Below are 16,374 nucleotides of genomic sequence, written 5' to 3' on the forward strand. Positions count from 1 at the left end.
CATTTTTGTTTTTGTTTTGTCACCAAACAGTTTTAATAATTTGTTAATGTGTTAAGTTTAATAATCTCACACACAGTTTATAAAAATGTTAAATGTTCTTGGGAGGCGAGGTGGCTGAGTGGTAAAGCACTAGACTTCTGAACCAGAGGTCCCAGATTGGAATCCTGGTGAAGACTGATTTTTTATTTGGGAATTTTAGGGCGCTTCTGAGTACACTCAGTTCTAATGTGTACCTGACATTAGTATAACACATTACTGAAAACACTAAAAAGGGGGTAGGGATGTTTTTTAGTTCTATGCCTTGGTATGGGTGGAGATATTTCTTCAAAAGATGTCGTACCTCATAAACTGTTGGTCTCTTAAAGTGAAGCATAGTATTGAAGGAAACTTTAATCTTGACACAAATAGAAGGTCTATCTGTCGTTGAACTGATTACGTATTTTACCTTTCTCATGTATATCTGTCGTTGAACTGATCAAATATTTTACCTTTCTCATACTTCTCATATATATCTGTCGTTGAACTGATCACGTATTTTACCTTTCTCATACTTCTCATTTGGCCACCTAAAATACTATTGTTTCAGAGAATACACGTTTTGACTAATCGACTAACTAAAGACTAATTAATAAATGAACACATTGTCATTTTAAAATAGTTTATTGTTTCCTACACATACACATTGCACTTAGACTGGGGTCCTGGTGGAGGCAAGTAATGAGCTGTTATGGTCTTACAATGTCTCTTTTTAATCGTATATATCAGATTTAGATTAATAGATACATAAAATATTCAATGGCCTCAAACAGAAGTCACAGGAAAAGTTTGTGTCTAATGTAATGGCCATGAACATTTTGCGATTGGGAGTAGTGAGATCATTGCTTAGACTTGTTTTGTTGTGTTTTCTTTTCCTAGTCAAACTCTAATGACCGTATAATATTATTAACTACTGACAATTTAATAGTAATAGCAGGAAGAGAGACGGGTTTTTAAGTACCTGTAGTCGAAGTGCAGAGTCAGCATACGATAGAATTATTTCCGGCATCACGTCACACGTACACGTCTCCTGTGATGAGTTCACTAAGGAATAGCTGATGTACGAAACTAAACTTAAGTTGGCTGCATGTTCAACTTTATTTCAGCATCGTTTCGTTGATCCACTTTCACTCGGCGGCTATTCTGCAGACCTCGATACTGTGTTTATGAAGATATCTCTTCTGGGAGAATGTTCGTCCACAATTGGGACAAGGATAACTGCGGGCAGCGACTGAGTGTATCAGCATGTGGGAACGCAGGTTCGAGCGATCGGCAAAAGCTTTGCCGCAGCTCGGGTGCGAACAGAGATATGGACGCTCGCCCGTGTGCGTACGCATGTGACCCTTCAGTAGCCACGAGCGAGTGAACATGCGACAGCAGAGTGGGCACATGTTGTCGTTTTTCGTGCTTTTTGATCCCACAGATTGAAGATTTGCTGAGTCCGAAGCGCCTTCTCCAGAGTTTTCGTTTTGTGTAGCTACACTTAGGACTTTCCTTTTCCTGCCTCTCTTTTTGGCGGGAATATCAGCTTGAGTGACCTTCACACACTTGGAGTTCACCATGCTTGCTGGATTCGAGCAATCCGGGGAACAAGAAGCTAGGCAGCAAGTCGCAGATGTGCAACAGCTGGGTAAAGATTGACCACATGAGGATCCCTTTTTGAAGAAATGCGCGCTGTTTGCAACTAGACTAGCAGAATTTTGAATCCCACAATGCGGATTGAACGAGATAATGTTCGGGTCTGCCTGATTCAAATATGGAAACAGACTTTTAGAATTAGTGTCTGATGCTTTTATTTTTGAACCAAGTGTGTTGTCTTGCCTGTAAAAGGCTGGTGGCGAGTTGGCAACGTTGCTAAGTAGATCCGAAGCAGGAGTTGGGAAAGGTTGGCTTTTGTTTATAAGGTGAACATTGGGAGACATACCGCTGTAAGCAAAGGCAGGTATGCTAAATCCACCATGCGTGAAAAACTGGACCGAGCATTTCTGACCGTCTGCTTGAGAGGAAGAAACTCCGTTGGCGCTCTCAATTCCAAATATCTTTTTGCTCACGAACGCTAGCTGAAAACTGAGATTACATTTAGATTTGTGATCGAAGGTTTGAGAAGTTGTAGGTCGCAGAGAAGTGTAATCAAATATTAGGTTCGGGGTTAACACGACATTTTGTGACAGCACAGGTTGCAGTGTTGGTAGAACGTTGTTGTTTGGTAGCCCCGCCTTGTCGTCTAGTGGGTCACAGTATGACCTGAAGGTATCTATTTTGTTGCCTGATTCTTCACTTTCTTTGTCACTGCAGGAAATTTCATCAGAACTTACTTTGCCGAATGTTTTAATATGAGAATCGTTTTTCATTTGTACTGGGATCATCTGTAAACCATGGTTTACTGTGTTTGCATTACCTGAAAGACTAGTAAGACAACATCGCGCGTTTGGCTGGGACACATTTAGCGTGCCTGCGTGCATCTGTAAATGCGTTCGTTCTCGGCACAGACTTAATTTCAATTGCTTTTTCAGATTGAAATCATGGTCATCTTTTTTTGAGTTAAACGAGTCACTGATCTCGCTCTGAACAAGAGTATCGGATTTAAAACAGCTTTTGTTTTGATTTTTAATCTTCGATGCGCTAATGTCGCTGATTTCCCTAGTGCCAATGTGTGTGTCGACGCTACTTGAACCAACATGAATACATTCTTTTCTTTCAACGTTTGTTTGGGCTTTGTGCAAATCGTTCATGTCGCGAATTCCTTTCTGTAAAAGCCCAGAGGAAACAAAGACGGGTGTGTTGTTCCCAAAAGTAGCCACACGAATTTGTCTTAACATAGGTTGGAAAGGAATGTTATCTGCATTGCTTTGTGTTTCTTTTAGAACATTCTCCTCGGAGGAGTTCTGAGGAGAATGAACCGAATTTTCATGTTTCTTTCTGGTCGGGGAATATTTTTGAAAAGAGTGCGCCTGGGAATTATGAAAAATACTTCGATGAGTTTTGACTTTACTATTACATGTCTCAGAGAAATCCGAGTCGTTTACAGAGAGCTGAAAGGGTAGCGTGACCAAACTACTGGACTCTTGTTGTAACGACACACTTTTCAAATGCTGACTTCCTGTTGAGCTAATAGAAGAAGGGCAATCCTGCATCGACACGTTATTTTCATTTCGCTGTGCCCCCAGAATGTTATTTGAGAAGGCGCGCAGATGGTTCTCTTGTGCACAGCTCTTGTCAATCATCTCTTCAGCGTGGCTACCTTTCGAGCTGTTTGCACAATCTTTCTTACATAAAGCTGATTGAGGGAGTGGTCTAAAGTTTGAAACCAAATCTCGCTGCGTGTTTTTATCACAGTCTTGTTTTGTCTTTGCGCTGTTTTCGTCGAGGTATTTATTATCTGTGAAAAGTCTATACGACAGTGTGTGTGGAAACGTGTCCTGTATTTTAGTCAAAGTAACCGAACACATACTAAGCTTTGTTGTCTCGGTTTTGGTCGTATCTGCTCCATGGCCGAGAGCAAGACTTCTCTGCATAGTAATGGGCTCGTTTAGATCGACCCTAACTGGTTTGGCGCACGTCAAACCCGTCTTCATTCTCACTTCTATTCCATCAATTGTTTTGACTCTAACATCTTTGTGATGAATCTGAGCAAAATATGTGTCCTCGTCTTCTGGGGGCTTGGCTGAGTCTTTGGATTTTTCGACAAGTTTTGTCGTTTTTAGAGGTGTCGATTGGATCTCTTTCATTGGATTACTAGCCGCTGTCTTTCTCTTTTGGCCAATGTCGTTTGGAGATATATTTTCTTTCCCGCGCTTATTTCGTCTGGTCAATCTTTTAACTGGCACGGCGGCATCTTTGGAGTGATGTTGGACTTGACTTGTCTTGGATGATCTTGTGGTCACTTGACTCTTCTCATGACAAGCCGCCATCACAACATTTTCTTCTAAAACTAAAATGAATAAATTAAATTAATAAAAATTTCCACACTATGCTGTGATAATTGATTATATATCACTAAATACAAACTATCTTCACTTCTAAAAGAAAAATACAACTCTAATCCCAAAATAATCCCTATACATATGCCCATATCTTATGCGTGGTTTCCCGACGGTCCAACAGACTAAGGGTTAGGTAAAGGTAATATATAATTTTAGAAAAAAGGATGTGGGATTATTAACAAATACATATTGCCTTAGAAATAGATATGTGTACCTGGGGCACTTGCGACCTTATTTTCAGGTTTGATCTCAGGACTATCATAATTTAACATTAGTCCATCAACTGGGCAACAAGATGTGGTCACTTCATGTTTCATTGTCAGATCGCTGCTATTGTTGTGGAGGGTCAAAAAAGCAGTTTCTTGAGAGCCAATGAAAGCTGGCTTAGTGACGATCTGTTTAGGCGGACCTTTAGATGACCGTATTCTTGACATCTAACATTGAAGCAATGAAATAATATTCTTTAAAAAAGAATCCCTTAAAAAGAAGAAAGGCATTGAGCTTGCATAAAGTTTTTTTTATATATAAAAATGTTTACAATTTGACCTCTCCAAATAAGTATTTTTTTAAAAACTCGGAATAGGACGTGGTGTGTGAAAGGAAGACATCGTCGTCTGAGTTTGAGATCCACCAAGTTCTAACCGTGCTATCATGGGCGCAGCCAAGGCGGGGGGGGGGGGGGCCTTGGGGTTCAACCCCCCCCCCCCCCGAAAAGAAATCCACCCCCCCCCCTCCGCAAGGGGGGGGGGGGGTTCGGAGTTTAGTGACTGATTTTTTGCTGCTTTGATTTTGTTTATTTAAGGTGAAATTTTAATACTAAACCATCACTTTCCCCGGCGCAGCCATGGAGGTTTTGAGTTTAAAACCCGCTACCAGGTTGTGAACAAAACCTTTAGATTTTAAATCGAAAAGGGAAGTTTTATTGTCAAACTCATCTGTTGGGGTGTTTTAAACTAAAAATAATCTCTGGAATTTTTTTTTTAGCAAATTCAAAACCCCCTTAGATACGCTCATAGAATTTAGTGACTGTAGTTTGCTTTAGAATAATATTGAAGAGAGAGGTTTTCAACATCAAAACTCTCTGTAGGGGGATTTTAAACTCAAAACCACCTGGAGAGATTTTAGACTTTAAAAAAGCCCTCTGGAGGAAGGGGGTTTAAACTCAAAACCCCCCTTGGCTTGGCTAGGCTTATAGAATTTTTAGTGTGTAATTTGCTTTTTTTTTATATTGAACAGGTATTTTTTGGCTTCAAACCCCACTTCAGCGAACCTCACTGGGGAGCTTGTAGCGCCCCCCAAGACCCCCTTGCTGGCAAGGGCGGGGAGTCTACAATTTTTCCACTAACTCCAGGAAGAACCAAACTATAGGGTACAATAAACGTCTACCGAAACAATATAAGCCTATATATTGGCGGAAGGGGGTGTGTGAAAAATCCCCCCCCCCGAAAAAAAAAATCCTGGCTACGCCCATGCGTGCTACAAATCTAAATTTTAAACATTTAATGGCGATGAAACATAACACCAGGCTGAGACTGACAGTATAATCCTTAAATCCTTTACGATATAGATTGTGAAAGTTTGGCATTTAAAAAATACTCACTTGTAATATAAATATATCCTAGATGGAAATTTTTAAAAAAGGCTGCATTCAACATTACAAGACAAGCCCTCACCGGAAAGTCCCAAGGAATGTGGAAAGGAATGTGGAAGAGAAGAGGAGACGGCACAGAAATACATAATGTCGAGATTTTGGAAGCAGGTGCAATAAGAGGAAGACGTGGGGATAGTTGGAGAGACTCGCCCAGAACCGAAATGCCTGGAAGAAGCTGAATGGTGGTTTATGCCCCTGACGGGACCACAGGCAGAGATGATGAAGACAATAAAGTTTCTTCAAAAATCTTCAAATTGCTAACTTCTTATTATTTGTATGGTCAAGATGCTTGCAGACACCACACACCCACACCACTCCCTCACATCGTCAAGCTCTGCAGCTCTGCCTGAGATTATAGTCGATGTCGAATGACATACGACCATGCGCAGTCAAACTTTTTCAAATAGTGATAGCAGGCGAAAAAAAAAGGGGGGGGGGGGGGGTATTTCATCGAAGTGAATTAAAAAAAAAACAGAAAGCCGCTGGCGACTTAAAATTACGAATATATAGATCTACATGTAGTTATGGCTTTTTAATTGCAATGCGCCACTCCATAAGGAAATGTTTTATTGTTAAAGAAGAGTTACCCTAAGCCCTAGGTAAAAGCGTGTGACTAAAGACAGATGGTGGTATGATCGCTGCTTTGTCTCCTTTCTTTTCATAACCACATTGCCTCGTGTTGATCCGGGTATTTTCCATGGAAGCTGCCACTGTAAGAGGTAATCTTGAAGAGATCTACTTCCGGGTAGAGTCTTGGATCGAGTGGCCATTTTTGTGGGACCTTCAGAGAGGTTCGAACCTGTAGTTAGAACAAAATTGTAGCATGTAGATATTATAAGATATATAATAACCACATCCTGTAAACGAAATCCTGTTTAAAGCTTAGTATCATTGATTCCAAAGTAAAAATAGGGCTTTGACGAAAACTAGAATTTGGTCTCGCTTAAACGGGTTTTCATATTTCCTTTATCCTTATCTCTGTACACATGAACTTGGTACTGAAGTCCCAATGGAGGGCTCGAAATAAAGACTTTCATCTCGTGCAAATTAAGGGCCACTTAGATCTAGTAGCTACCATAAGGCTTACGTCTCAACATATCACTCACAAAATTAAAATATATTCTTTTGTAGTTTTTTTTTAAATAAAGTCCTATTAACTTTTTAAAAACTTGATACACTAATTAAGACACTGTTAGTATCTACGCTTTAGGTACCTGACAGGAGGTTTAGTTTTCATTCTCCACGATATTAAATATTTTTTAATGCAAAGAATAGTTGTCTTTTCGCCGCCTGCGCTTGTTTTCGGCAAGCGCTTTTCTTAGGGGTCTCAGATTTGTGTCCGTTACCTTTGTAAGAGTTTTCTGACTCTTTCAGAAGCCTGTTACTGTTCTGTTTTCCCCAGTGAGGGCAAGCTGACGCCTAAGCCTAGTCTTCATAGCGTTTAAAGGGTGTCGGGGGGGGGGTTGTTCACCGAGGACTAGGGTACCTCCCTTACGTCGCCCTCCTTCAAGCTCGCCAAAAAAAAAAGATCGCTTTTGAAATATGATTATCCCTTATTACCTCTTTGAACTATGATTACCTACGACGAAGCGCTGCTTTCGTGCCTCTACAATGTCCACATCGACGTCCATCAGAACATGATTGTTTGAGTTTTTTGAGTTTTTGGCACATCGGCACAATAATTGGCCATGTCGTGACCGTAATCCTTCAAGGATTACTCTCCTTTACAAGAGCTAAACTCCATACAGTTAAATCATTAAAAACAAGGTCTATTCATAGTTAAAATAGTAAAGGTAGTAAAAATTTAATAATTAGTAAACATCTTATGTAAATATTATAGGGTCACAATTTCACAAATCTGATCTTCGTGCTTCTCTTAGGTGAACATGATTGTTCTCTTTTAGGTGGTCTTGGGGCGTGGTGGCTGAGTGGGTAAAGTGCTTGGCTTTCGCATCGTGGGTCTCGCGTTCGAGTCTCGATAAGAAAAGACAACTTGAGTCCACACAACACCCACCTCACATAAAGTAAAGTCGATAGGTTGTTGTGCTGGCTCTCGTTAACTGTAGGCCTATAGATCGCAAGGTCCGAAATGGGAACTAGGCCTACTTTCTTTAGTCTTGCCATCCATAGGCGTACACGTTTTGGCGAATAGCTTACATGTTGAGATCTAGACGATCTTTTCACGCCACGCAGAACTGAAATCGATTACATCAAGTATAATATCCAAACTATTTAGCACTTATAGTGACTAATTATATAAGAAGATAAGAATGCCACCAATTCGGTACTGTCGTAAACAATGTAGCAGCTTGGAGACCATGTGAGACCATGTGAGACCATGTACCCTACCTCCGGCACCAGTTATTTGATATAAATACACGCCAGTAAATAATTTTTTATTTTTTTTTTCAAAAGGGAAACGTCTTTTCTAGAATAAAAATATCCAATTATAATCCAATATCTGCTTTGAGAGTGAATGATAGAATAATAATAATATGTGTGGGTTAATAAAACACAAAATTTTCTATGCATAGTGTCTACGTAGTGTCTAAATGTACTCACGGGCTTACTATTCTTTAATCTGTTGTGCTTTACTTTTAACAGTGTACCGAGTTTTAAAAGACTCACTACAAAACTTACTCAGACTTGCTGAGAAAACATTTATTCCATTGTATTGAATAAACAGACTAAATATAGATCTAGATTCATATAAATCTAGCACAGAAATAGAGGCTATTTCAATTTAGATCTGCTTCCTGACTTTAGTCTACTTCCCATTTTTAATGTAGATCTAAATTAAATTACAATTATAATGAAATTCACAAAAGGATCAAATGAAATTCACATTACACAATGAAAATGTGAGTTGACTGTGGTGCGCAAACTATTTCTGAATGAAAACCCTAGAGCGAAGTGTAGGCTACATGTGGAATTAGTTTGGTTGCCAAGTAGTATTAATGTTTCATTGAAATGTCATCGTAAATTAAAGAATGTCAACAAATGGGTCTTACTTTTGTCCGAAAATTCGTTGTCTGTGTGTTTCTGTGAGCCATAATTACGTACAGCGTAGATAAAAGATTTCGGCATGGTGATAGAAAGCGAGAAAAGAACGTAGTCTCAAATCTACTTTAGCATCACCAATGGAGAGCACTGCCTAATTGTGTATGACGTCACAGATTGATAGGCCTGTCTCATGGAAGTGCTTGGGATTCTTTTTTCGCGGAGTAACTTTTATTTGGGAGTGTTTTCTTTGGAACAAGTTTAGGATGGTGCTCTGATTTGTTTCCCATCGGAAATGCACATTTTATTGTTCATGAGTTATGAAGGTAAATTTTACAACGACGAGCAGATTCTAGGTCTGGTATTATTAGGCTATTATTCAACCTAGGTGTTGGTGTCATCTTATTTTTTTCTCTCTTGAATTGAGAACAACAGCAGCGAATAGGGAATGTTGATACGTATGCCTAAATGATGTCTAGATCTAAATGGGAGTTGTAGAGATCTTCTGAACGAAATGACCTGTTATGTGCTTCTTTTAAATTGCTTTTCTATAGCGCATTTTTTATGCTCATAGCATGTTCGGTGCTCTGTGTCTATGAGAGAAAGACAACTCAGCTGGAGTTGGATTTCGAGATTGACCCCCCTTGATAGCATGAATGATAAATAATTATAATAATTATGATAACAATTAAAAAAAAAATAATTTTAACTGATAGAAGATTGGATGCATGTTGTCAATATAGGTCCAGAGATTGTAGTGGGGATTATTGTGAGTAAATAATTGTAGTGAAGTCATATAGCCTAATAATTGAGTTATTAGTAGTTTGTAAAAATATGTAGGTCGAAACTGGGTTTGCGTAGTCATGTGAAACACTGCAATCTTTCTTAATCTTCGGAATCGAAGACGTTGCCGTTATAAATAACAGGAGAATGAGAAAAAGAGCGTGATTGGCGCCCAAACCAGTAAGCTTCGAGCAAGAGGAGCTCGTTTGCCTTGGCTTGCTACCATGGGCGTAGCCAGGGTTTTTTTTTTTTTTCAGGAATTCCCCCCCCCCCCAGGCAAAAAATTATATATATATATATATATATATATATATATATATATATATATATATGTTCTTCCTGGAGTTAGTGGAAAAATTGTAGACTCCCCGCCATTGCCAGTAAGGGGGTCTGGGAGCCCGCAACCAACCACTATTCCCGGTATTGAAAGCCAACAAAATGTATATTCTGAGGTAGGTCTATCTACAGTGCATTATCCTGATATTAAAAAGTTTCATTTCAAAAACCTTTTGTGCTATTCTTACTGACTTAGATCCTTCCGCATTGTTTGGCGTATGGGGCGGCAAGCGCACAAAAATCTGTCACTGGCAATGTCTGAAGCCTCTTCCCACCTGCTCTGAGGTCATGTAACTTCACCTTCACTTCCACCTATCCTTTGGTCTGCTCGACCGTTGGGGCACCACACAGGATCTGTCAACATTCTTTCTCCACTCTTCTCTGTCATTTGCCTTTGATAGAATTTCATTCTGATATTCTTTCTGAAAATATTGAAACCTGATCTCTACCTGCCTGAGTGGACCACTTCGGGGGCCGATTTTGAGTTTGTGTCACACAAACTGTCTTTGTAACCTTTTTTTTTTTTTAGTGACGTTTGATGAGAAGCCAGCAACTGACCGAAGTTTGGACTCTAACTAATACATTGCTGGTGCTAGTTGCACAGCCCTAAATTTTAAGTTATTTCATGTAACTTTTGTTGACCTTCATCAATAGATCTCGGCTTATCTAGGCATTTTGTGACTTGCTTTCATACCGCATACCAGATAGAGGTAGCGAGCATTACAAGTTGAGAACCGCTGCTTAAGTTAAAGTGAACGATTCGCAGCAATCTGACGGGTTAATGTTGGCCTGTACCCTCAGGCTATGCTGTTTAATTTTTTTTTTTTTTTTTTAAGGATTTATCGAATCCAGCGCTTCCCAATCGTTTTTTCTTTCTTATATTAGACTTTTCTTTCCCATGTATCTCTCTCTCTCTAGCTTCCGCCTGCCCCTTTTATTTTCATGCTCCTTGTTTTTCATAAGAAAAGAGGCACAGTAAAATAATGATTTTCCTTTCGTTGGGGTGTCCGCTCCGGGCGCTTCCAAATGTTTTTATTGACGCCAATCAGCCCACTAATTCGGAGGCCTCTATGATTGCCAGTATCCAAATGTGAGAAGCTCTGATCTAATCCAGCATGGTCCAGACGTCAAGTTGAAAATGTTTACTTCAAGCTACGAAATCCATGATGACCATGCGTTAGACATGCCCAGCTTGACAAGTAATTGACCTTTTCAAGATGATCGATTCATTACTAAATATACTCCTCCTCGCCTAATCCCTCCCCCCCCCCCTGTACCTGCGTTACATTTCAGAATCTAATCCTAGCCTTCACTTCAAACGATGGAGAGTAACACATTCAAGAGCTAGACAACCAAGAACGCCATTCGAATCTCAGCATAGGTTTCTTTTTTTCTTTAAATAAAATTATAGTAGGCTTATACTTTTACAACCAGAGTATCAACAAAATAAAATAAAACAAAAATCTACACATGCGTATACTTAGATAGCTCTTTCCGTTTCGATGCAGAACCCGGGAAAGGGTGGGGTGCTATACAAAAAGTTTACATCTCTCTTTTAATGACGTAACTTCACCTACCCACCACAAGAAGAAAAATACGAACGGACATAGGCCTAATCATTTCTGTTGTTATGTTTAGCTATAGCTCTTGGTGGTCGCCACTTTTAAGGTATACTATTTAAAAACGTGGTCCCTGGTGCTGCTGTTCATTTATGTTTAATATGTATGTATTATCATTTGTTTCAGCGCCTAGCTTCACTTCTATATTGATGTATGCAAACGCGACATGAAGCTTTTCAAAATCGACACTAACAGTTGGGGAAACAAAGGCACTGGGTGGATTCCCATGGAGAACATAACATGCATAAAGGAAGGGCCCTGGATTGCAGATGGCATACACAACAAAGTAGAAAGAAGGTTGACAGTGCAACAGTGCCTGGTGATTACAAATGTCCAACCTGTGACCTCAGCTGTGTATCAAGGATTGGGCTTTTCAGTCATATGAGAAGTTGCAAAAGTAATATATCGTCTATCAAGACGTAAACTGCCACAGACAGCTATTTATAGGTTAAAGTCCGAAATTTTGTCTTTCTTTCTGTCCAAAACAGTGAAGATTTTGTAGGTTTGAGATTGGTTCGATTTGCTTGCATTGAGAAGTCCACCTCTTTACATCTGACTGGACAACGGAGTCAGTTTGCTTGTACATGTTTATGTATTTCAAGGACATGTCATGTAGAGTTCATCTGTTACTTTTGCTAAGGGCGTAAAATAAGCTGTAGGCTACATTTGAGAGAGAGAGAGAGAGAGTGAATGAGTGAGAGAGAGAGAGAGAGAGAGATGTGGAAGACAAAAGTTGAGAAGAAGAGTTCCGTTGCTGTATGTGAAACTATATTCTAAACGTTAAGAAAATGTCAGTGACTTTAACCATAGCCTACTTTTTAAAAAACAATCTTGCTCTGTTTACGCTATCATTGTAGGGCACTTTCCCACTGTAACCAAAGGTAGCAATGAGCGGCAGAGGGTGGTACAGCACTGTTAAAATGTTCAGTGTATACACATTAACATTTTTAAAACAATTCGCCAAGCTGACGTCTGAAATGTGTAAATGTTTTGTTTTTCCTTCTTTTTTTTTCATCATGTTATTTGGTTGTTGAAGTCAGATGCAATATGTATCATCTCAGGAGGCGCTGTGACTGAGCGGTAAAGCGCTTGGCGTTTGTACCAGGGGTCTCGGGTTCAAAACCTGGAGAAGACTGGGGATTTTTAATTTCGGGATCCTTGAGCGCCTCTGAGTCCACCCAGCTCTAATGGGTACCTGAAAAGTAAAGGCGGCCAGCCGTTGTGCTGGCCACCTCACACCCTCGTTAATCGTGGGCCACAGAAATAGATGATCTTTATATCATCATTACCATAGATCTCAAGGGGAACTTTACTTCATCTCACTTTGTAGTAGTATTTTCCATTCTCATTCTTACCTCCAGTTTCGGATTAATTGTAAATAGTTGGGGGTAATGGAAATTTTACAATGTATCGTAGTGATAACCCTCAGTTCGTGGGTAACCAGACGTCCGACAAAAGTAGGTCCTGTCCTCAGTTCGGTAGGCATTGGCCTAAAGTATAAAAATGTCAACATCATCATCATCAAACTCCATTTGAGTGAGGGCTTGAGAGGCTTAAATCCTCTTTTGCAAAAGCCCTGGACATATATATGTGTGTGCGTGTGTACCCTAAAATCGGTTGTGCGGAAAAGGATCTCTATTTGGTAACATTATCTCGGGATGTCATTCGTAGGCTCTTTCTCAGCCATCACTGCTCAGCCTCTTTTCAACCTTCCACGTCTCGAAGCGTTGGGACAGTGATTGTATTGAGTAGGTGTATTTTAATCTCCAAGCTAATTGATTTGTTTGTTCAGATAGGCCATACTTAGGCTATTGAAAGACGGCTCTTGCTTTCCAATCCGACAAGCAACACCATGATGTGCAATTCCATTATTTGTGATAACACTGACAAAATAGGTTAACATTTCTATTTGTTCAAGATCTGTATGACTAGTGTTGAAGAGGGAACTGGGTAATCTCCACCCAATATGCCCAACTCTGAGAGCGTCTTTATCCCTTATATCGTGTATACATTTGATTGTATTTCAAAGTAATGCTATGTCGTCTGCAAAATTCAACTCGGTTTTAGTTTACGCCATGGGAATCCGAATGCAGCCTGTTTAATGTATTTATATGGCATCGTCGATTGCTACAAGAAAGACAAATTGGGATAAGATAAACCCTATCTTTTATCCGTCTCGATATTGAAGAATTCTACCGTCTGTTGTGACACATCAACTTGATTTGCTTTAACATGTCGCTGAATCTGGACAAATTGTTGCGAGATGCCTTATTCACTTGCTATTTTCCAGAGTGGTTCCGATGGACGCTATCAAACTTTTTTAAATCTACAAAACTGATCAACATCCTTTGTTGTTTCGCAGGAGGTAAACCTGTATAGTGCTTGATTTGCCTTTTCGAAAGCAGCTGAGAAATACTATTTTATATATGTATCTATGTATATATGTATTGTAGTAAGTAAAAAAGTAAAGTTCCCCTTTCAGACATTGTGGTCTATATAGTATTGACTAGTATAATTTAAAACATTTTCCGTAAGCAGCTCTTAAGTAATCTCTAATAAAAATGTTTAATTTAATGTTTCTCAAATCAGTAATTGTACATTTTAAATGTATGTAATCGCTTTTGATAAAATGTAAAAAAAAAATGAATCGAAAAGCATTTTCGTGTGTAACCAATCAATTAATTAGCTTAGTTTTATTGTTCAGCATAAAGAAACCAAAAAAGTTTTTTAACGGGGACATTTTTTTCTTGGGGGGGGGGGGGGGGTAACACGATGATCTTACCGCACCGGGTGACACCGACCGTCGTGACGCCACTGGACGATCCTTTCAGAGAAAGCGATTAGAAACCAAAATATATATACATTTACTCGAAGAATTAGATTTATAGACCTATACATTTCCTTTGAAAATATTTGCTTTAGATATTGTTTTCTATATTTTGCAATTTTTATTTTTACTTAAAAAAACAAAAAAACAGCTGCAAGTAGTAGGCCATAAGTAGGTCACGAAAATAAGGCCGCGGGGCAAAGGCAAAAGAAAGCCGCGTATCGAGTACAGTTCCCTTTCAAAGTAGTTAGAGCTTGAGCTAGATCTATTTGTTGTGTTTTTGTAGATCAGTGTGTGTTATCATAGTGCAGACCATATGCTCATTTAGCTAGACTTCTAGATAGACTCTGATAGACTATATAACTAGCTATAGAATATTATAGTTATAGATCTAGATCTAGATGTCTAGATCTAAACTCTTAAATCTATTCTAGATATATTCTATATCTAGCTAGTCTAGTCAGTAGTCTAGTTGTAAATCTGAATTTAGTGACATAGGACATAGACTATGATAGACATCTAGAATCTACATTCTACATCTACCTAGTCACATACTGATACTGGCATAGGATAGTCATATTCATAGGAATGACACATAGGCTACCATGATTTACTGTGAATAGAGTGAAGTGTGAATATTCTCAATCCTAGTCTAGTTATCTAGCCGTATACGTCTAACTGTCTGTATAGACTAGACCTAGTCGTGGATCTACTTTATAATTTAAATTAACAAAATGGGGAAAAAGAGCCAAGATTTTGAGGTGAGTGTTTTATTGTATTTGTAAACACTTAAATCTAGACTTAAACTTAAAACAGTTTTTAGAGTCTAGATAGTAGAGATCTAGTGTTAAAATTATATAGATCGTAGGACGTAATCATCTTTTTTTTTTGAAGTAACGTCTGTATCATATGAGATAAGACTAAGAAGATCTAGATTCTAGAATAGATCTACTAGACTCTAGATCTAGATAGATCATTAGTGACATTAGTTAGAGTGATTAAACTGATTAGTCTCAGAATCTTTTTGTGATAAATATTTAAAATATAGATCTAGATCTAGAATCTATATTCTATATAATTATATATACATAGATCTAGATCTATATATAATTATATTGTAGGCTTATAGATTTAGATAAGATCTAGAGTCTATATCAATCTTCATACTACTTTACTAGAGTAGATCTATTTAGATTCTATATAATATAGATTTAGACATAGATCTATATTTTTATGATGCAACATTTGGAAACAATTTTTTTTACACTCGTGAAAGCCTGACCTCGTTTTACTGGCTCAGCTTTTACTGGCTTTACTTGGCTTTACTCTTTAGAAGGTTAATATTTTCGTGATTTAGACTACATCTAGATCTAGATATCTAGATCTAGGGTTAGGGTTAGATTGTAAACATATTTTTTTTCACTCTAGGGACCACAACGCACAATTTTTGAACGCATTAAATCTGATGACATTTTCACATTCATTGATAATTGATTCAATGCCCTTTAAATTTGTTTATAAAAATACAAGATTCTATTGAGACACGCGGTAGCGATCACATCGATTAGTTTGTGCTGTATATTATAATTCGATTTGACCTAGTTTATACACACGCACTAAGATCAGGTCTAGATCTAGATGTATTTTAAAGTATTTAGTCTTACTCTTTGCACTAGTAGACTTTTCTATAGATCTACTTATGTTGCATATATATCAAATATATGCGAAAAGTGACTTAATTTTTTTTTTAGGAGTTAGGACAATTGGATAATTTGACTGTTTAATTTTTTTTTACTTAGCCTACTAGACTAGTCTAACTTTAGATAATATAGTTAAATATAGTAGGCCCTATATATGCCTACTACACAGGGGATTTTAGTTGTTTACCATGAAATATAAATATATCTTTTTACAAGATGTAAAGATCTATATAAGAGCTAGATATTTAGCTATTTAAAAATCTTTTTAATGATAGTCAATTTAATCTCTGTCGATATTATGTGTGTGTGTATAATACTATTTTCTTTTTTAATGTTTATTAAATAAATACCATTTAATCATTCTCCAATACGTGTAGGCCTATGAATAATATTTATTAAAAATTGTTTTTGAACTTGCATTATTGTGCATCTCTGTACG

At 38.2% G+C, this 16,374-nt stretch overlaps 2 protein-coding genes across 4 annotated transcripts in view; one reads left to right on the forward strand and one right to left on the reverse strand.

Moving 5' to 3' along the window:
- Positions 1-645: 645 nt before the first annotated feature.
- On the reverse strand, positions 646-15,623 carry LOC106075233 (uncharacterized). Of its 3 annotated transcripts, none has more exons than XM_056035341.1 (4): positions 15,518-15,623; positions 6,258-6,469; positions 4,234-4,453; positions 646-3,967 (listed from the first exon to the last, which is right to left on the reverse strand). In XM_056035341.1, exons 2-4 carry the CDS (start codon positions 6,438-6,440, stop codon positions 1,164-1,166), a joined length of 3,207 nt encoding a protein of 1,068 aa, XP_055891316.1. In that variant the 5' UTR covers positions 6,441-6,469; positions 15,518-15,623; the 3' UTR covers positions 646-1,163. The 3 variants fall into 3 exon arrangements, with proteins under 3 accessions (XP_055891316.1, XP_013091631.2, XP_055891317.1); XM_013236177.2 differs by lacking the exon at positions 15,518-15,623 and adding an exon at positions 8,682-8,889; XM_056035342.1 differs by lacking the exon at positions 15,518-15,623 and adding an exon at positions 8,233-8,498.
- LOC106069257 (b(0,+)-type amino acid transporter 1-like) overlaps positions 14,460-16,374 on the forward strand; it is a 37,497-nt gene continuing 35,582 nt past the window's right edge. Inside the window, exon 1 of the mRNA XM_056035348.1 lies at positions 14,460-14,996. Coding sequence (XP_055891323.1) covers positions 14,970-14,996 — 27 coding nt within the window. The 5' untranslated portion in view covers positions 14,460-14,969. The remainder of the gene's footprint in view (positions 14,997-16,374) is intronic.

The sequence above is a fragment of the Biomphalaria glabrata genome, chromosome 7 (genome assembly GCF_947242115.1).
Source record: "Biomphalaria glabrata chromosome 7, xgBioGlab47.1, whole genome shotgun sequence".
NCBI classification, from domain to species: Eukaryota; Metazoa; Mollusca; class Gastropoda; family Planorbidae; genus Biomphalaria; species Biomphalaria glabrata.

Coding starts and splice junctions, on each gene's coding strand:
- LOC106075233 (XM_013236177.2), bottom strand. CDS start 8,757: ATGCCGAAATCTTTTATCTACGCTGTACGTAATTATGGCTCACAGAAA. Junction 4,454..6,257: donor GCTTTTACCTAGGGCTTAGG/GTAACTCTTCTT, acceptor CTTCAATGTTAG/ATGTCAAGAATACGGTCATC. Junction 3,968..4,233: donor TAAGGTCGCAAGTGCCCCAG/GTACACATATCT, acceptor TATTCATTTTAG/TTTTAGAAGAAAATGTTGTG.